Source organism: Lactuca sativa, chromosome 5 (genome assembly GCF_002870075.4).
Source record: "Lactuca sativa cultivar Salinas chromosome 5, Lsat_Salinas_v11, whole genome shotgun sequence".
NCBI lineage: Eukaryota > Viridiplantae > Streptophyta > Magnoliopsida > Asterales > Asteraceae > Lactuca > Lactuca sativa.
The window spans coordinates 222,143,734-222,166,086 of NC_056627.2; the positions used below are offsets into that span (position 1 = coordinate 222,143,734).

A 22,353-nucleotide genomic window follows, 5' to 3' on the forward strand; every position below is an offset into this window, starting at 1 on the left:
CTTGTTTGTGATCCTCGGCGTCCCAGTCGCAAACTTGAAGGGCATAATCGAGATTAAACATGCCATTGAAAAGTTCAATGAATCTCAAAAGATCTAGGAGTTTCAATTCGTTTAAAACTTGAATTTCTTTTTCGTTTTTTGATGGTGGAAATTGGTAAATCGTCATTTACCTACCTTCAAATATTCTGCAACTAGATTACGGCATCCCTCCTCTAGGTTGTAGAGTATTGTGTTGGATCCTAGCCTTAATAACTCATTTGGGTGTTTTATTAAGTACTCAATCAACTTAACTTGAATTTTATCCCGTTGTGTAGATGTCTGAATCTTACAATGGTCTTCCCAAATCCTTTGGAACAAGCTTTCCAAATGAAGATGACGTTCCAAGATACAATCAAGGAAATGAGAGTCATGCTTAACTTCCTCCACCTCCTCTAATTGTTCTCCCTGACCCACAAGTTCAAAGGCTTGAAAAGTTCAAGCTCACTCAAGCCCTTTTGGCAAGTAAACACGAAGATGGGAAACATGTGTGTGCACACGTCTTAGAGATGAAGTCACACATTGATAAGTTAAGGATGTTGGGTGTCGATATCTCAGAGATGTTGGCTATTGACTGGGTTCTTCAGTCACTTCCTGATTTGTAAAGTGAGTTCGTAAGAGAGTACTATACGATGGTTGACGACATGAACCTCATTAATTTTACCTATTTGCTTATTGCTGCTGAATCAACGATGATTTGGCGCAGTGGTAAAGCAAACTTGATTGGTTGATAAAACTCCCATACTTCATTGGACACTGGCAACATTGAAAGTCCATAAAGGACTGAGCATGAGATTGTCCCATGTAATGTGCCAAAGGAGTCCATTTGCTTTTATTGCCAAGAGAAGGGGTATTGGAGACGAAGCTTCCGTGTTTACCTGAGAGATCTAAGAGATGGAAGAGTCAAGACGTATGGCTCTACTTCAGGTAAAATCCATTAACTAACTCTATAAGTTCCTATTTTTTAATTCTTAATAAATGATGTGATAAGATTACATTTTGATGTTTTGCAGGATCGAAGAAAAGAAAGTAAGCTCAAGGAAGAAGCGTGTTGAATCTGATCACGAAGAAATGGATTTCAATCGCATGGATTCAAAGATCGTATTTTTGAGCTGCTACTTTAGAGTTAGGGTAGATTGCTAAGAAATATGTAATAGCATAGTTTTTCAGTTGAATTGCATTGTAAGGACAAATTTTTCCGCAATAAAATAAATTTTGAGTTTTATCTTATTTATTTATCCTTACAATGGTGTGTATGAAAAATTGATGTTTGTGTACTTCTATTATTAGCAAAATGGATTTGATTCTTATTTAGGTTATTTGTGGAAGTGTCAAGAGTTTACCAAATAGGGAGAGTTTCTCATCGCCCAAGTTTCAAGTGGATAGAAACTTTGAATCATGCAACATGTATTATATGATGAATGAAAAACTTTCACATTTGGGAAATTTAGACTAATTCTTTGACAAAGTGTCAATTGAAGGACTAGGAGATCGAGTACACTAGGTCGTACGTTGATTAAGTCTACCACAAGAGTGACAAAGATATTCGTCATGATTTACTAAAGTTTAGTAAATATGGTTATACTTATAAGATTGAGTATAATTCTGAGTTGATTGAAAGAGTTTTAATCAATAGCAGAACGAATAAGAAGAATCTAGTAGGTAGAAAGATAAAAGTTTCTCTATTCTAAGAAGAAGGGAGAGTAACTTTTGTTGTGTTTTATGATAGGTATTAATGTTTAAGACCATGTCTCAATTGATCCTATAAGTGAGTCTTAGTGCAATTGCATGTCTAAGAAGAGGAATCGAGAATTGTAGAAATGCTTAAATCAAGAAGTCAATCATACTTCATTCCAATATCAAGTCTTAGAGTCAAGATTGTGACTTGAGTGAAAAGTATTAAGTAGGTTTGTAACACTTATCAAATGTAGAATAAGAAATTTTAATATTCTTGTACATTTGAAATTGGTAAGTTGTGATGTTTTGGGAAAGACATAGACCAACTAGGACCAATTGATTGAAGTGTTAAATTTGATAAGAAGCTACACTAACTCTTGAATATTTGTTTGGTCAAGAAATGTTTCTTGACAAGAGAATCTTATATGTCAAGGATGGGATTCTTAAATATCTTGAAAAGTTTCAAGAACAAATTCAAGAGTAAACCTAGTTAACCATCACTACTGCACGACTTGAGGTTTGCAACCTATTGTGACTGACATACTTTAGTTTCTGTGCCATTCCATTTGAGTTAACTATGTATGTGAGTTTCATGAGTTCTCATTAGAATCCATCAAGGCAAGCACCTTGATCAATGGAAAGTACATTGATAGGTAAGGGTGAGCTGGTTAACAACCTGGAAGCAAAGGTGGGCACTCGAGCTACCATGTAACGCCCGTGTTTCTAGGCTAGGCATTAATATTGACATAATGGTCTAGGTTAACCTTTGTAACTCATTTAGAAGAAATGAAAAGGAATTATGTGAATTATGTGTTTTATGCTTAATTATTAGGGCTTAATTAATTAAGAATAAAAATAAGCGTCAAAATTAAAGTGTGAGATAAGCCCGATATCTTTACATAGAGTTGTAGTGGTCGAAACAAGGATTTCGAGGATATAAAGAATACCAAAATCCGAGTTATAACGAAGAAGTTATGACCTGTCGAAGTTTCGCGACAAAACCGGCACGGTGCTGAATGTCGTAAAAAGTGAGTTTTTGATAAACTACTTTTTAGCCTTAGTAATCTAAACAAAAGTCGTAGTATTCGTTAAACCGAGAAGTTCGATAAAACGAACGCCCAAATCTGACTTCGTATGAGGAAGTTATGATTTTTCGAAGTTTCAGCGTAGCAGTAGACAGCTAAAAACTCGAATTTTAGATCGAGTGATTTTTAGCCGACACAACCTAAACGAGAATTGAAGGTCTCGTCATTAGGAGCACAACGGTAAAAAGTCTAACGAAAACGGACGTCGGATGAAGAAGTTATGAATTTTTAACGGATTTCGTGTCCCGGTCTGTTAAAAATAATAATATAAAAATTAAAGTCAAAATTAGCCGACGAAGTCTAAACGGAAGTTGTAGATCGTAATTTTAGCTACGCATGCATATAAAGAACGTCAAAAATGGAGCTCGTATGCAAAAGTTATGGATTTTAGAAGTTTTGGCACGAAAACCGAGAAATTTCGCATAGTCACAATTGCCATGTCACCCTCGCTTAGAAAGTGACACGTGTCCTGCTGAGTCACCTGGCTGCTGAGTCATTAGGCTGCTGAGTCACCGAGGCTGCTGAGTCATGCAAGCCACGTGTCCTCTTCTGATTCGACCGAGGAGGAGGCCCAATCCGAAGCAGCCAGCTCCCCAGCCGAAGCTTCGCCCAGCTGCCGCGTGTGTCCGAGCCTCGCATAGCCTAGCTCCGAGCCTCGCAGGTGCGCCAGCAAGCCGCGGTCCACTTAGAAGCCGACAGCGAGCCCTCGCATGTGCGAGCCAGGTGCGAGCCATGCGAGGCATGTGCGAGACCCTCTGCGAAGCCTCTTAGCTGTCGGATCCGGAGACTTCTCAGCCGTTGGATCAAACTTCGGACCCTATAAATAGAAGGGTACATGCGAGGGTTTCCGGTTACTTTTGGATTTTTGCCACTTTTAGCCCCTTTCTCCATATTTTCTTCATCTTAACATCCCGCAAAGCCCCGGTATCGATTGTAAAGCCCGGAATACCCCACGAAGTGCCCGAGAAGCCCGGAAAATTTATCTTTTCGGTTTCGAAGCCCGACCTTTCGCAGAGCCCAGTTTCTTATTAAAACTCCCGGTTTTATTAAAAAACGATCGTTTTAGGAAACGAATTGCTGCCCGCTTATCATCAAATCAAGTGAGTGTATATTCACTTTCAATTTACACATAGATATGAAGTATTTACCTTAAAATACGTGTTACGTGTAAATATGTTAATTGTTTATTTGAGGTGACTGTTGTGTTGATATTCTATACAAGTTTTAAACTGTATATATATTTTTATCTACAAATATGTTGGGTAGAACATGGATAGTTAGTTGGTGTGTGATAAAATAAAGTGATGAGAGGTATCGATGTTTAAGATGATCTAGTCATCTAACAGAGTATAGACAACGGCCACAGACTATTTTAGGTAGTCCAGTGGAACGTTAGTAGACTCGTAATCGGTACATATGTTTGAACTATATGTTCATAAAGTGTTCTTGAACTATATGTTCCTTAGGAGTTTTTGAACTATGTGTTCATCCGTTAATTCTTCTTTTTGACACTATTACGTGTCGGGGTACGGGAGCGTACGGGAGTACTTTATTAGTATTTTCCCTATGCTTTTATTTTGAAGAGATTTGGAGTCTTCGTTTCTTTTGTGAAGTGATCGGACGAGCTTCATGAGTCAGTGTTTTCCTTTCCGATGCCGGATATGGGTGAGTCTGGGGGTTCAGACCACAGCCTAGGCATTAGTTAGTGTTTTCATTTCCGATGTCGGATAGGGGTGAGTCTGGGGGTTATATACCTCACGATATTCAGACCACAACCTAGGCAAAGTTCGATGCTGGATAGGGTGCGTCTGGGGGTTATATACCTCACGATATTCAGACCACAGCCTAGGCATTGATAACTACCCCTGACTTAATTGTCTTGTGGTTCTTTCTTTTACGAACAAAGGTTCGTAGTTAAACTTAGTCCATTCATTCAATATCTTTATCGATCCTTGTTTACTGCTAGAGGATTTCTGAAGCTGTTTAGTTAGTTAGTTGTTCATATCGATTCTTTAGGTTAGATCTAGTAAGATCACTGTATAAAGTTAGTATGTGGGGATCGATGTTGTTAGTTCCTGTTGAGTAAATCTTGGTGACGATGTGACGTTGTGCCGATTAGATAAATCTTGGCGACAATGTGACTTCGTGCCTATTTGACATAAATTGTTGAAGGAAAACAATGTTGTCACCCCGGTGTTTGTTTTATTTGACATAAATTGCTGAGAAAGCAATGTTGTCACCCCTAATGAAAATCCTTAGGCTAGGTTCCTTGTGATAGTTGTTTTAGGGACGTAACGTGAGGATAACGGGAATGGGTAATTGGGGTAATTTGGTTGACTGATTGATGTTTAAACATAATAAATTTATGTATTGTGGGTTGAAAACCCTATATGCTCACCAGGCTTCCAAGCCTGACCCACTCAGCTTTTTATGATTACAGGTAGTGGACCCCGAGCATAGTCGGATGATGATGATGAGTGATTTTGGATTATAGGCCATTAGTTATAAATAACTGTTGTAAGGCTTATAATGTCTTGTTTATGCTTTTGATCTGTATCGGAACATGACATCCCGAGGTTTTGTTATGAAATAAAAATATATATTTCTTAAAGCAAGGTTTTGATAAATTTTTATCATGTTTGACTTTGGGAACAAATTCCGCAACACTTTTAATGAAATACTCTGATTTTATTTTAAAAAGCATAAACGAAATCGGTCTTTTCTGGCCGTGAAATTGGGGATGTCACAGTTGGTATCAGAGCATTAGTTTAAGCGAACTAAGAAATTGTAGAATTTCTAGGCTTAAACTTAGAATGCTAATTGATGATTGTGAGATGAGTGTCTACCATATTTTAGACACGAGCACTAGTTTATTTTAGGGAAGATGCCTAAAATGCCCTTATGTGCTAAATGCTATGTGTTTGCCATGTGTGCCATCATTTGTACGGATCTATGGTCTGTTGCCGACCGGATCTGGAAACCTTATGTGTGTGGGATTCTAAACGTATGACTACGGTATTGGAACTAACATATAAACGTTTCGAAGACTTAACATCTAACAAAAATGAGGATCTAAATTCACCTACGATTGGTGTATAGATCGAAATGCCGAGTACTCAAAATGGGTTCGAAAGTGATAATCCACAGCCTGAGCCAATCACGATGACTGGAGTGCAGGCAATGGTACGTACGATGTTAGGTGAACAGATGAAAGAAGTCCTAGTAGAGTCTAGGAAAATTTTATGATTAATTGGACACATTTTCATGTGTTAAATTGTTTTGTGATTTTAGGACTTGGGGACTGCGAGACAGTACTTGGGACGAGTATGAGTAGGTGTGAATAGTAGTAGAGATCTATACTACTGGAAGCACAGGACTCGCACTTGGATCAGGGAAAGTCACAAGGTTACCAAGAAGCTATTATTTGATTCCGTCTTGTTCTAGTCTGTCGTTACCATCGTTTCGGTAATGAATAAGAAGATGATTGTTATTCCGACCTTAGAGGTCATATCAAATTGAGTCCGACTACGATGAGTTTATTATGTGGTTCAGAGAACCAAGTTCGATGTAACATTTGACTTAAGCCAGAAGATTGAAATGAAAGATGATCAAAGCGATCAATAGAAGTATCGCACTCATTGTTAAAGAAGTTGGTAGTTAGAAATGATACATTTTGAACGGTGATTGTATCGCATTAGAACATGAAGGAAGGTATAATTTGTTCTGAAATTGTCCCTAGGAGATCTGAGTCTAAGTAGTGCAGTATACAATGAGAGATCATTAGAACATGACCCATCGGTCTGTTACAATAAATACTTATTCCAAGAAGAAGGAGGAGTCCTTAATAAGGATTTATTTTGTAACTCGAAGGTTACAATTGAAAGTCCTATGGAGATCTGAAGCTTTTTAGGACTAGCTGGATATTATCGCTGATTTATCCAAGGCTTTTCTTCGATCGCGACTCCATTGACAGCTTTGACCCACAAAGGAGCTGTCTATACTTGGAATGAGAAGCATTGGAAGCTTTGAGAAGTCAAAGAAGAAGTTGTGTGAAGCACCGATTCTTTCATTACCCAAAGGAGTTGATGACTTCACAGTTTATAGTGATGCCTCTGGAGTTGGGTTAGGATGTGTTCTGACCCAAATGGATAAGGCGATAGCATATTCATCGAGGAAATTGAAAGAGAATGAAAAGAACTACCCCACTCACGATTTGGAGTTGGCAGCGGTAGTATTCGCCCTAAAGATATGGAGGCATTATCTTTATGGCACAAAGTGTAAACTTTTCACTGATCATAAGAGTCTTCAATATCTCTTTAATCAGAAGGAATTGAACATGAGGCAACAATGCTGGCCAGAGTTACTCAAGGATTACGACTGCGAGATACTTTACCACCCTGGTAAAGCAAATGTGGTTGCTGATGCTCTCAGTCGGAAGGTAAACCTTGAAAAGTAAAGGCCAAGAGCGTTGAGAATTGAAGTTGTCTCGACAATTGTGAAAAGTATAAAGAAAGCTCAAGAGGAAGCTTTAGAGAAAAATGACCGAAAGGAGGAACGTTTGAGTAAAACATTAGTGTTTGGTACAAACGGTCAAGGAATGGAGGTATTCAAAGATAGGATTTGGGTACCTAGGATGGGAGGAATAAGAGGTCTTCTGATGGAAGAAGCTCACAAGACCATGTACTCGATTCATCCCGGCAGTACGAAAATGTATAGGGATCTAAAACCCTATTACTAGTAGCTGACGATGAAGCTTGAAGTTGCTTAAGTATGTGGCCGAGTGTGTAACTTGTGCTAAGGTTAAGGCACAACATCAAAAAACGTATGAGAGTTTAGAACATTTACCTATACCCATGGGTAAATGGGAAGATATCACTATGGATTTTGTGACTAAACTACCTAGAACAAGGAACGGTCACGACATGATTTAGGTGGTCGTTGATCGCTTCACTAAGAGTGCGCATTTCATAGCAGCCATCGAGAAATGGTCTATGGATAAACTTGTGAATTCTTATGTGAAGGAAGTGTGAGGCTTCACGGTGTTTCGTTAACGATTGTATCCGATCGTGACAGCCGTTTTACCTCAATGTTTTGGAGGAGTCTATAAGAGGAAAAGCAGTTTATGGGACTTGAAATAGTCCATTAGATTGCTGAAAAGTTGTAAGTGATTAGGAAAAAGATGTTAGCTGCTCAAAAGAGCTATGCTGACAAGAAAAGACAACCGATATCATTCGAAGTTGGAGATTCGGTTTCACTTAAAGTCTCGTCGTGGAAGGGACTTATAAGATTTGGTAGAAGGGGAAAGTTGAGTCCAAGGTTTATTGGACCATTTAAAGTTCTTCAGAGAATCCGGAATCAAGCTTACAAGCTAGAGTTACCAGAAGAACTAGAGGGTATTCATAACACCTTTCATGTGTGTTATTTGAGAAAGTTCACGGGAGGTGTGCCCGACATAATTCCCATTTCTGAGTTAAGGTTGGACGAGAACAAGAGATTAATTGGAGAACTTGAGGCAATCGTTAACCGTAAGACTAAGAAGTTGTAACATAAGATAGTCGATTTAGTGCCTGTACGTTGGAAACTTATAAATGGGCCAAATCCCACCTGGGAAACGGAGAGTGACATAGTGAGTCGCTACCCGTAGTTGTTTGTCGTTGTGTGATTCCGAGGACGGAATCATCCTAAGGGGGAGAGAGTTGTAACGCCCGTGTTTCTAGGCTAGGCATTAATATTGACATAATGGTCTAGGTTAACCTTTGTAACTCATTTAGAAGAAATGAAAAGGAATTATGTGAATTTTATGTGAATTATGTGTTTTATGCTTAATTATTAGGGCTTAATTAATTAAGAATAAAAATAAGTGTCAAAATTAAAGTGTGAGATAAGCCCGATATCTTTATATAAAGTTTTAGTGGTCGAAACAAGGATTTCGGGGATATAAAGAATACCAAAATCCGAGTTATAACGAAGAAGTTATGACCTGTCGAAGTTTCGCGACAAAACCGGCACGGTGCTGAATGTCGTAAAAAGTGAGTTTTTGATAAACTACTTTTTAGCCTTAGTAATCTAAACGAAAGTCGTAGTATTCGTTAAACCGAGAAGTTCGATAAAACGAACGCCCAAATCTGACTTCGTATGAGGAAGTTATGATTTTTCGAAGTTTCAGCGTAGCAGTAGACAGCTAAAAACTCGAATTTTAGATCGAGTGATTTTTAGCCGACACAACCTAAACAAGAATTGAAGGTCTCGTCATTAGGAGCACAACGGTAAAAAGTCTGACGAAAACGGACGTCGGATGAAGAAGTTATGAATTTTTAACGGATTTCCTGCCCCGGTCTGTTAAAAATAATAATATAAAAATTAAAGTCAAAATTAGCCGACGAAGTCTAAACGGAAGTTGTAGATCGTAATTTTAGCTATGCGTGCATATAAAGAACGTCAAAAACGGAGCTTCGCCCAGCTGCCGCGTGTGTCCGAGCCTCGCATAGCCTAGCTCCGAGCCTCGCAGGTGCGCCAGCAAGCCGCGGTCCACTTAGAAGCCGACAGCGAGCCCTCGCATGTGCGAGCCAGGTGCGAGCCATGCGAGGCATGTGCGAGACCCTCTGCGAAGCCTCTTAGCTGTCGGATCCGGAGACTTCTCAGCCGTTGGATCAAACTTCGGACCCTATAAATAGAAGGGTACATGCGAGGGTTTCCGGTTACTTTTGGATTTTTGCCACTTTTAGCCCCTTTCTCCATATTTTCTTCATCTTAACATCCCGCAAAGCCCCGGTATCGATTGTAAAGCCCGGAATACCCCACGAAGTGCCCGAGAAGCCCGGAAAATTTATCTTTTCGGTTTCGAAGCCCGACCTTTCGCAGAGCCCAGTTTCTTATTAAAACTCCCGGTTTTATTAAAAAACGATCGTTTTAGGAAACGAATTGCTGCCCGCTTATCATCAAATCAAGTGAGTGTATATTCACTTTCAATTTACACATAGATATGAAGTATTTACCTTAAAATACGTGTTACGTGTAAATATGTTAATTGTTTATTTGAGGTGACTGTTGTGTTGATATTCTATACAAGTTTTAAACTGTATATATATTTTTATCTACAAATATGTTGGGTAGAACATGGATAGTTAGTTGGTGTGTGATAAAATAAAGTGATGAGAGGTATCGATGTTTAAGATGATCTAGTCATCTAACAGAGTATAGACAACGGCCACAGACTATTTTAGGTAGTCCAGTGGAACGTTAGTAGACTCGTAATCGGTACATATGTTTGAACTATATGTTCATAAAGTGTTCTTGAACTATATGTTCCTTAGGAGTTTTTGAACTATGTGTTCATCCGTTAATTCTTCTTTTTGACACTATTACGTGTCGGGGTACGGGAGCGTACGGGAGTACTTTATTAGTATTTTCCCTATGCTTTTATTTTGAAGAGATTTGGAGTCTTCGTTTCTTTTGTGAAGTGATCGGACGAGCTTCATGAGTCAGTGTTTTCCTTTCCGATGCCGGATATGGGTGAGTCTGGGGGTTCAGACCACAGCCTAGGCATTAGTTAGTGTTTTCATTTCCGATGTCGGATAGGGGTGAGTCTGGGGGTTATATACCTCACGATATTCAGACCACAACCTAGGCAAAGTTCGATGCTGGATAGGGTGCGTCTGGGGGTTATATACCTCACGATATTCAGACCACAGCCTAGGCATTGATAACTACCCCTGACTTAATTGTCTTGTGGTTCTTTCTTTTACGAACAAAGGTTCGTAGTTAAACTTAGTCCATTCATTCAATATCTTTATCGATCCTTGTTTACTGCTAGAGGATTTCTGAAGCTGTTTAGTTAGTTAGTTGTTCATATCGATTCTTTAGGTTAGATCTAGTAAGATCACTGTATAAAGTTAGTATGTGGGGATCGATGTTGTTAGTTCCTGTTGAGTAAATCTTGGTGACGATGTGACGTTGTGCCGATTAGATAAATCTTGGCGACAATGTGACTTCGTGCCTATTTGACATAAATTGTTGAAGGAAAACAATGTTGTCACCCCGGTGTTTGTTTTATTTGACATAAATTGCTGAGAAAGCAATGTTGTCACCCCTAATGAAAATCCTTAGGCTAGGTTCCTTGTGATAGTTGTTTTAGGGACGTAACGTGAGGATAACGGGAATGGGTAATTGGGGTAATTTGGTTGACTGATTGATGTTTAAACATAATAAATTTATGTATTGTGGGTTGAAAACCCTATATGCTCACCAGGCTTCCAAGCCTGACCCACTCAGCTTTTTATGATTACAGGTAGTGGACCCCGAGCATAGTCGGATGATGATGATGAGTGATTTTGGATTATAGGCCATTAGTTATAAATAACTGTTGTAAGGCTTATAATGTCTTGTTTATGCTTTTGATCTGTATCGGAACATGACATCCCGAGGTTTTGTTATGAAATAAAAAAATATATTTCTTAAAGCAAGGTTTTGATAAATTTTTATCATGTTTGACTTTGGGAACAAATTCCGCAACACTTTTAATGAAATACTCTGATTTTATTTTAAAAAGCATAAACGAAATCGGTCTTTTCTGGCCGTGAAATTGGGGATGTCACATACCATGAGGCAAGAAATTAGATTGAACAAGTTTAGTCCATATGAGTTGGGTTTGTCACAAACATTGTCTTATGATTGTTGTTATGACAAATTTACATGGATAGGAACACATACGCTATAAATCTAAGTGTCATAAGATTCCCTCCTTCATGAAAATGATTGTGAGGGAATGCTTTCAATAAGAGAGATTTAAAGGAGATAAGCAATTGTGTAAATTGTATTCTCAAATTCGATTATGATTACGGCATCCCTCTTCGTAGTTCGAATTGTGAGATTTGACAATTAGTCTGAACATTTTGACAATTAGTAACATAAGTTATGAATTTGTTTAAACACACATGCTATCTAAGAAAAGGTGTATGAGTTTAAGAAGCTTAGATAAAAGATTATCAAAGCATATAGTATTAGAAATATGAACTTAAGGAATTCAATAAGCATTGTCTTCTAGAAGTTCAGTTGTTTTCTGAATACATGTCAAAGCTAGTGGGAGCGTAAGTGTTATGCCAATAAGGAAATAATCATCATGTTAGTGGGAGCATGATGGTAAGTATTGCAAATTAGCAATATTAATTATAGAAAAACAAGATTTATACTTTGCAAAGTCGCAAGGGTTGAAAAGTTGTTTTGCTATAATTAACCGAGAGAATATTATACTTCATTTCAAATCTAAAGGCTTAGATTGTGGAATTTTAATCAAACTAGTCAAATATATATATATATATATATATATATATATATATATATATATATATATATATATATATGAATGTTGCGTTGAAATGGTTCAACATGAGGAAATTCTATATATGGAAAGGATAATTGCATTCTCATAATTTGTTTATGATTACAACATCCCTTTTCATAATTAAAATTGTGAGAACATGGCAATTAGAAGTATTATAGCAAAAGACTGGTAAAGTATCACGTCTTTATGTATGACATTATGAATCATGTCCCATACACTTCGAGTATAGGATCGATTGCATATGGTATAATATTTGACCATTCCAAAATTTTCCAAATGCCCAGTGCATTAAGAGGGAAAAAGGGATTAGAATCAGTTTTGACTAAAATAATTAAACAACTATCAAAGGATGATCCAAAGTTCGTTGAGGATTGGTTGCGTGTGAGTAGTTAGAAGTATAGTGTTGGATGGACCATATCGACATTATTATGAATAGATAAGATTCTATTAAGAACGAGTTGTCATATGGCAAATATGGAAATGTTACCATATTGGGAGTTGGAAATTAAGAATTTATGTCTAGATTAGAAAAAAATTTATGCAAAAAGGATGTTCAAAGGAATGTACTTTGAGTGAGAGACATCACATCTATAGATTTGTTTTGTAACAATTTCTGATAGAGAACCTTGTAATTTCATTGGCCAAGTCTTGGTGACTTTTGTGCCACGACATTACGAAAAGGACTGTTGCATAAAATGTTAGAATCTAACATATTCTAATAGTGGCAAGAACCTTGTGTTCTTACACTAATGATAAGGATAAGGAACTGTGAAATAAGCATCATTGGAAAAGTTTTTAATTGATCTATTTCACAAAGCATGGGCCATAGGAAACATAGTGTGCATGCTCGGAGCATGAGAGAACTATTGTTCTAATTCAAGTAATAAGTTGATTTTCGGAAACAGTAAAAAATGAATAATGAGTAATCAATATGGTGATTAAATAATAAGTGTTTTATTTATACTCAAAGGTTTTGAGGCCATATAAGATTAAGTATTATTATTGTGTTTCAGTTGGCATGTTTTGACTTCCAAAATAACTGGGTTATTCGAACCTCCATAGTCGGTCATACGTTGGAAGTAGGTATGAAGGAAGACTGTCATGAATCTGTCTATAGATTGTCTAAAGTGTTTAGACATAGCACAAGTTTGCTGCAGAGTTCATGAGTGCTTTGATAAGATTAGAGTATTGGATTAAACCCACGCTCACAAGAATCACTTCATAGATTTTATCACAAGTGATTGTGAGACGATAATATTATATATTCATGAAACCAAGACGCGTGAGTTGTTTTTTGTTGGGCGGTTGCACATTGATGATAAGTAAACGCACCGGTAACTTGGTGTTATAAAACTTATTGTTGTGTGTGATTCGATGAGTGAGTACAAGCGAGCATTTGAGTTGAAGTTTATCCATTCCTTTTACCCAAAGTGGGAGAAAAGCGATATATGTGGGCCCCTCAATGATTTAGTGATGACACCTAAGCACTTGACCAAGTCTGTACTAAGTTGATGTGTTCAATTGTAGTCTGTAGTCAGTCGTCATAAATCGGAAGTTGGGAAAAAGTAAAGAGAGAATGATTGAAATTCATGTCTTTTGTCTATACGATATCTTGAGAATGGAGGAATATATGATCCCTTATCTAAAGGACACGCGTATCTGATAAGATCAGAGTTGACAGAGGCTTATGAAAGCTACGATTACTGATCAGGTTCTAAAGTCATACGGAAAATGGTTATTAGACTTATCCAAGTGGGAGACTGTTGGATTAGTGTCTAAGTCCATAACTATTTTGGCATGTACTTGACCTGATTATGAGCATGGTCCTTTTGGGTTGCCTTCACCATAGCAATATGTAGGATGAATTAAGGAGAAAAAGGTTTAATTATGATTTATTAATATATTATAAGAATAATATATTAAAAGAGAAATCACATTGTATAATTAATATTAGTCAAGAATTAATTAAGCATTAATTTTGTGGCTAAAAGAGATTAATTAAACTTAAGGGATTTATTATGTAATTATAAGATAATTACATAGATGGGCTTATGGACTCCATAGAAGGTGGAGTGAATGAATTCTATGGGCAAACCCATTAGAAATCGTCCAAGGCATCTAAAGAAGGAGTCCATGGGCTGCGTAGGGATTAAGTAGTCAAATTAGGGTTTCCTAGCTTGATAACCCTAATAGCCTAAGTATATAAGGAGCCCTTAGGCATAAAAACGTGGCTAACACTTCCTTTAGGGTTTCCAGCTGTTTTTGGTGCCTCCCCTCTCTTCCCTATTCATCTAATTTGCTTAGTGGTGTTTGTGACTCCATTAGAGGTGCAACACTTGAGGCACTAAGCTTTCTGAAGCCAAGGATTGATTATTATTGCTATATAACAATCAAAGGTAAGATCTAAACCCTAATTTCAGTTATTGTTTATTAGATATAGGGTTTATGGCTTTGGATAATCAATTGCATGTTCATTAGAAAAACTATATCCAAAGCTATTAGGGTTTGCATGTACACCATAAGATTGATGTATTGCTCGAAACCCATCACGCCCAACATACATAACATGCAAGAGTCACTAAGACAACTAGAATCCTACAAACATAATCAAGTGGGTTGGCATCAGTGCTTTCGACCCACGAGTATAATGAAGAGACTCGCCTCAATCGATAACAGACTAATCTCACACTCGGGCTACTAGTATAAGAACCTCCTCACACTATACATATCAAACCAAACCCTAATTCATAATTAAGCTAAATACATGACTCAACAAGTCCACCCACCAAGATAATCTCTTATTTGGATAAAATACCATTTTGCCCTTCCAAGCCCTAAACCCTCACAGTTTACCAAAAGTCAAAATGGTTAAAAAGTCAATGATCAAAATTTCGTTGACATTTGCATGGCATACACATGGCTTTATATGGGGCGTAAAGCGCTCAACCAGAAAACATGGATTCGACAGGCTATGCGGGGTGTAGCCTGGATTACCAGTACGTACTACTGCAGGCTCGAAAACTCACATTAAGCACTTATTTAATTAATACTTTACAATTAATACTCAGATTTGACCCTAATGGGCATTCTAAATCATAAAGTCTCCAACTTTATGTATTTGCATGGCTAAAGAGAGCTCAAATCCAAACCTTAGTTGCATAACATCGTGTAATGGCTAAGAACTCATGCATGGGTGAAATATAATTATCAATATCTCATTTCTTATGTCATAAGAACCTTAGAAACATCAAGCAATGCTAATCCTAAGCTATGGAATAGCTCTTACTCACAAGAACCGAAACCATAGGACCATAATCATACAAACCAAGAAACTAACCTAGATCTAAAATATAGAACCGTAAAGTTGAGAACCTTATAACTCCTACGGTTGGCAAATGAGATGAGAGTTATGGATATTTAATCTTAAACCACACCTCACCACTATGATAAACTCCTTCTTCCAAATGCACCCAAACACACACACAAAAAAAAAACCGACTCAAAACAAGCTCATAAGGGATTAGGTTTTCGAGTTGGTTGGTTGGAGACAGTGGGGGTTGAGTATGGAGATACATCAAGGGAGATAAGGGCTTTAAATATGCCCAAAACTCTAAATTTTTTGGGTTTGGACACTGCGCACTTACGCCCTACATAGGACTAGTACGCACTGCGTAGGGCATAAGCCCCCACGTTTCATACCCTTCCTACGCCATGCGTAGGAAGTATATTACGACCCGCATAAGGACCATTTTGCAAGAAAATTATACTTTAAGTTACAAATGAAAATACCTGAGAAACGAGTGTTACATACACAAGTTTGAAAAGTTACATAAATTACACTTTAACATTAGCTTTAGATTTTAAAAAAATGGATGATCTAATTCGTTCTCGTGTTCTTAACATTTTTTGTGTTGTCTCTCTCTCTCTCTCTCTCTCTCTCTATATATATATATATATATATATATATATATATATATATATATATAGGGTTAGGACCCTTTTCCCTTAGTAAATTATGTGTCAATAGGTAACAAAATTCATAAAATTTGAAGAAAAACAAAGAAGGGCTAAGATCTTACAGAGTATGTTATTAGTATGAAATAATATGCACCATATAATAACCTAAATTTCATTTTAAAGGTAATTTAGTCAATTAATATGAAATTAAATAATAATTTTTTTGGATTTTAAGGGTAATTAGTTCTCTTACTTTAAAGTTTTTAAGAAATTTGAGTTATTATTATCACTTTTTGTTTATTTACGTTAAAACAAATTTAATTATGTAAAAGAATATTTGGTACATTTGCATTTAGAATACACTGTCATTCTTGACATAATATGTTTTCATTTTGATTGAATATGTTTTCATTCTAGATAAAATACATTTTCTTTCATAAAAATGTAATTTTTTTGATCTAAGAATTATGTTTTCCGATTTAAAGTTTTTAATTTTCAACATTAAACATTGAATTAAATTAAAATCCGAACAATTAAGACTTAAGTATCAATAGTCAAAAATAAATATTAAAACATTAGAATCAAGAATCATAAAATTCTAGAACTATTTTGTGATAATGACAAAGAAATCAAAACTGATTTTGATAAAATTATTGAATAATAAGATATTTTTGAATGATGATAACTACAATAAGAATATAACTAAAAAGAATGAAGGTTGTCATTTTTGAAAGAATAAAATGACCATTCTTGAAAGAACATACTAACAGCTCTATGAAACTTACTTGTATGTAAGCCTTAATTAGTGTTTTCAGCCTTAAGCGTTTTCAGCTCTATGAAACTTGTATGTAAGCCTTAATTAGTGTTTTCAGCTCTATGAAACTTTAAATTGATATATTCGGTAATGGAATTGGACACCAGTCATATTCAATTCTCATGCAATTATCCACACATACACATACATAATGTTAGTGTTTCATGACTAACCTCCCACATTAGTCTTGTTACAGGTTGACGTAAGCCGTTCAGATTCTGTGGTTTACCATTTTTTTTATTATCCAGTTCGTGGAATTTCAATTTTTGTATACTTGTACTTGGGCTGATTAAAATATATTTCAGAAAATATTTAAACTTTAAAGTATACTTTTTGAATCCATTGGGTTATTACTATAATTCACACTTATTCCACATTTTTTCATTGTATTGAGATTTCAAAGATCCTCGAAATTCATCAAATTATGTTCCATCAATATTTTATTTCAACAGCTCTGTAAAGGTACGGATAACTGCATATTTGACGTTCCATAACATATGATTTTACATCAGAACACCATTTTATTTCAAGTACACATAACGTAATTATGCACAAACTATATTATACTTCACTCCATTTTCTTATGAGATTCAAGGAAATTACAAAGGCTAGCATTAATGGATGTAGACTCTCTACCCTCCGGTAAAGGTAAGGTTGTCAACATCTAACTTCCCATTATCCTATTTGTGTTATGGGTTTACTGTATTGTTGTTGTTAACACTAGGAATAGCATTGTCGAGATATCCACCTGCAAGAAAGAATTGCAACATCGTGATTCCACAACTCCAAAGATATATAAGACTCAAAGAAGAAAATAAGTAGCCTTCATATGTGTTTGTGTGTATAGAATTATACCATCAGGATGAAGAAATGTGCCAGTATAGTAGGAAGAGTCCTTGGACGCGAGGAATACATATGATGGAGCAATCTCGACAGGTTGAGCTGCCCTATTCATGGGCGCTTCGGACCCAAACGTTGCAATATCATTGTCATTGAGTGATGCAGCTTCAAGTGGGGTCCAGATAGGGCCAGGGGCCACACCATTAACACGAATCCCCTTGTCAACCAGGAATATTGCTAGACTCTTTGTGAAGTTCACAATGGCTCCCTTTGTTGAAGCATAATCAAGGAGCTTTGTGCTGCCTGAGAATCCTAACGCTGAAGTGGTGTTTATGATGCTGCTTCCTGGTTTCATGTGCTTCACAGCATGCCTATACGTCCAAGTCATCACAACCCATCAAAACCAGAAGTTAAATATAAGAGTTCTCAGTTGAGTATCTCGATCGATGCTTCATAAAAGATACTTTATTTAAGTTCCAAACATTCAGACTCTTCTTTCATCTACATAGTGAAAATGACATTGAACTAACATGACTTGTTGCTAAATTGTTTCAGTTTTTGCACCACTTCAGTGCAAAATAATCATGTTATGTAACAAGCTTCGCATATCATTAATTTTGTGTGAAGATATTGGAAGTTTCACGTAAAAGAAATACCATAAGAGGTGTGGAAACAGAATATTAGATACATGGAAGAAAACTTTTCTTTCCTTGAGTTAAGAGGTGTGTAGACACTCACCATTCCAATGACAATATGTTTAATTCATTTCAAAAAGCTCTTTCTCTTGATTTTTCTCTTATCACCTGCGTGAGAGAAGGTTTCCAACAGGGGTATTCATGCATAGTTAACCGGACCGAGAACGTATTTCTGTTTCTGAAGGTTAACCGCAACCTGTTTACTAATTTCTTAAACATAAACCTAAACCAAAAATAAAGGTTAACCCATTTTCGATTAACCGGTTTTTTGGGTTTGGGTTTCTGGCTAAACAATTAACTGTTTACTAATTTTAAAATCTATTTCAAAATTAATCAACTTTAAAACTAATTTTCAAAATAATGGTAATCTTTCGATATTTTGTAAATATAAAACTAAAGGGATTGTATATAAAATAAATATAATATTCATTTATTTAGGTTAAAGTGTAAGGAACTCATGGAAATTATATTTATATTCACCTCAATTGTGTTTTAAGACTACAATTGCTAATAAACATGACACTTGTTAACTGAAACTTTAATATATAATAATATTTTTAATATTAGCATTAAACTTCAAACCTAAAAAGTATCTTAAAATATAAAACCGGTTGTTAACCAAACCAAAAAAGGTCAAAATAGCAGGTTCAGTTAACCTGAAAATCAGTACGGATTGACGGGTTTTAAGTTTTGTTTTTCATTTTCCGACATTCTTGAACACCCCTATTTTCCAACATAGCCTTCAAATTATCTTTCAAATTGAATCAAGGTTCCACATTATTAAATTAAAATTTACTATAATTTCCAACAACCACCTACGTGATTGGAATGCTTTCCTAATACAGCCATTCCAAGCTATCATGAAGATTGATTAATATCTTACCGCAGAAGGTTCAAATAACAGTTCCTTGCCAGAAAAAAAAAACACAACTCTTTTTTAGCACTTAAAACTTAAAAGAGTTCCAAGAATACTGCAAAAAAAGGTATAAAGTGATTTAAAAAGCTAGGGAGAGGTCCATGATGCTTGTATATGGTTGATTTACCTTGGATACACATAGGGATCGAGATGGCCATGATACTTGTATGGGGTGATTTGCACGCACTCCCCTTAGTCCCACACCATTACATAGACACATTTAATTTAACTTAAAAAGTTTTTTATTCTCTTCAACCTATGTGAGAGATGGTTTGAACCAAAATTTATGAAGTATCATCAAATTGAATTGAGATTCTACAGAAAATTGCAATTTATTTAAGCTTTAATAATAACCCAAATTTGAATACAAAGAAATGCATATACCATGCTCGTATAGAGAGAAGAGACTCGATCAAAAATTAGTGAAACCAATGACTGCATGTAGAAGTCTTGATTTCACCAAATGTCTTAGTATAGGATTACCCTGAACTAATCCTTTGGATAAAATAAAGCCATCAACACAAAACATCACAATTGATTTGTAAAATATATACTGATAGGAAGAAACATATAGCACAAATGTTACTTGCAATGTATTTCATCTTCATTGTATACAAAAATCCCATTTTATGTAAAGTCACGATGTAACTTAGTAAGATCAATGAAAATCAGTTTTAACACGGACTTATATCCATTGATGCTCTATTTTAATAAATTTTAGTATAAATCAATAGCTACCTTTTACGTATTTTTAATTAAGACTCTGGAAACTCTCCTTCTAGGGGCAAAGTGAAGTTCTCAAGAAAAAATATGAAGAAAAATAATAATAACTTTAACATTAAGAGGCACACCTTGTCATGAAGAACTGGGAGAATATATTAGTTCTAAATATCCTTTCAAGCCTCTCTTCCGTGATATCATCTAATGTATATGTTTCGTACTGCACGGCTGCGTTGTTCACCAGGACATCAATTCGTCCATATGTCGCAACCACCTTATCCACAACATCTTTACAATTATTGTCATACCTCACATCAGTAGGTATTGCAATTGGATCACTTGCATCACTCATTTTTGAATCATTTATGATCTCTAAAGTATACTTTGCATCTATGTCTTCGACACCTTTCACATATGTAAAGGCTATAGTTGCACCCTCCTTAGAAAAAAAGTTGCAAACAGCCCTCCCAATACCCGAATCACCTCCTATCACCAAAGCCACCTTTCCCTACACCAAGTAAACAACAAAGAACTTACTTTAGATGGTTTTTGTTGGAAATGTAATCTAGACTTAGGGTTATTTTAGTATTTTTCAACAAGTAATTAATGCAGTTAGGAAGTCAGTTATAGTTAGGAAGGAAGTTAAAGTTAGGAACCGTTATATTGGTCAAAAGTCACAATGGTTCACTAAACAGTGTGATGATTAGTACGTGTATATATATGTGTATGAATTGTATTTGAAAAAGTAACTGATTCTTGATCAATAAAGGCTATATTTAGTACACATATAAATATATCTCTTCTCTGATACATAATGTTCATGTTATTGCTTTAATTCAATGTTTCTTGGGGTTAATTCCAATAGTTTTTTCATATAGGAAACAAGCTGACAGGATTTGGCTTCTTCTACTGTTTTATTATTGCTTGGGCAAAAGGTTTCATATTTGCACTGTTTCTCTTTAAAATACTTTTGCATTGAAATTAAATTACAAGTATGATAACTACAAATGAGAAGCTTCATACAGAAATGATTTTTGATTTCTTCTAGTTTAGCTGAAGTCTATCGGGTGACCATATGACAAGAATAATAATATTCAAGAAAGGAAGTGTACTTGGAGTTTGTTAGTAGGCTTGTAATTAGGATCGCTGAATATTGGAAGAGGGTCCATTAGGTACTCCTTTCCGGGTTGACCATCCTGATGCTGTGGTGGGAATCTTCGTTCGCCTTCTTCCCTCCTCATGGCCTTCGCCTAAAAAAAGTTACAAAAAAATGAAAATATTTCACCACAAGGACCCATTAATAATCCAATAATATATTACAATCAAAATTAGCATATTCTGAATAGAAGAGAATTAGCAGACCTTAAAGGTGTGAATAGAAGATGAACCACGTCTTAAAACACGTGTTGTCGTTGCTACAACACCATTATTGCTAGTTCCTGTAGAAGGACGTGAAGTCAACAACCGCCGTGAGTGTAAACATGAGTTTTGTGTGATCGGTATTCTACTGGAGACTGAACCCACCAAACGAACCATCACCGAGCACAACATGACTTACGATGGACGGATGAATGAATGAAAGACCTCGTCATATATAGGGAAATTTTTTCTCAAAGTCAAATATTTGATTAATCTGAAAAATAAGTCCAACTAACCACATTAATGACAATTTGGTCTCTTTCCAACCTTGCTTAGACGCAAAGACGTACACATACCTCACCATTCATTTTTTTTTTTTTTATGTGGGTGCACTAAATTTTTAAGAGTTCAATGGATTGTTACATTAGCATTCCATTAACTATATCATTCAATCTAAACTTTATATTTCATTAAACTCTTATACCATTTAACCTATTAAACTCTTATATTTCATTAAACTCTTATACCATTTAATCTTTTTTGTAAATAATATTAATAAATAAAACTAGAATATTATATTAATTAAAAAATCAAAGTTGCAATTACTAAATATTAATTAAAGATTACAATTTAGAAATTAAAAGTTACAAATAATACACTAAATAAAAAGTACAATATCTAGAATATAAATTTTACTTTATATTATATTTTATTTTAATCTCGTCACAACAGTTTTTCCAAATTTCACGTCCATCTTCCGACATAGTACTGGGATATAAATTGAATTATTGAATATAAAAGTACAATATCTAAATAAGATGTTATCTTTTTAAAATATTTTTAAGATTTATATATTTTTTTTATTGTTTAGAATTAAAAAAAATATGGAATAACTTAATAAATTAAATTATTGA

At 35.6% G+C, this 22,353-nt stretch overlaps 1 protein-coding gene across 1 annotated transcript; it reads right to left on the minus strand.

The window, feature by feature from the left end:
- Window positions 1-17,352: 17,352 nt before the first annotated feature.
- On the minus strand, window positions 17,353-21,628 carry LOC111878194 (glucose and ribitol dehydrogenase). Its single transcript, XM_023874702.3, has 5 exons — window positions 21,443-21,628; window positions 21,193-21,330; window positions 20,212-20,588; window positions 17,765-18,120; window positions 17,353-17,657 (listed from the first exon to the last, which is right to left on the minus strand). The coding sequence occupies exons 1-5, from the start codon at window positions 21,614-21,616 to the stop codon at window positions 17,599-17,601; spliced, it is 1,104 nt and encodes a 367-aa protein (XP_023730470.2). The 5' UTR covers window positions 21,617-21,628; the 3' UTR covers window positions 17,353-17,598.
- Between the last annotated feature and the right edge of the window lie 725 nt (window positions 21,629-22,353).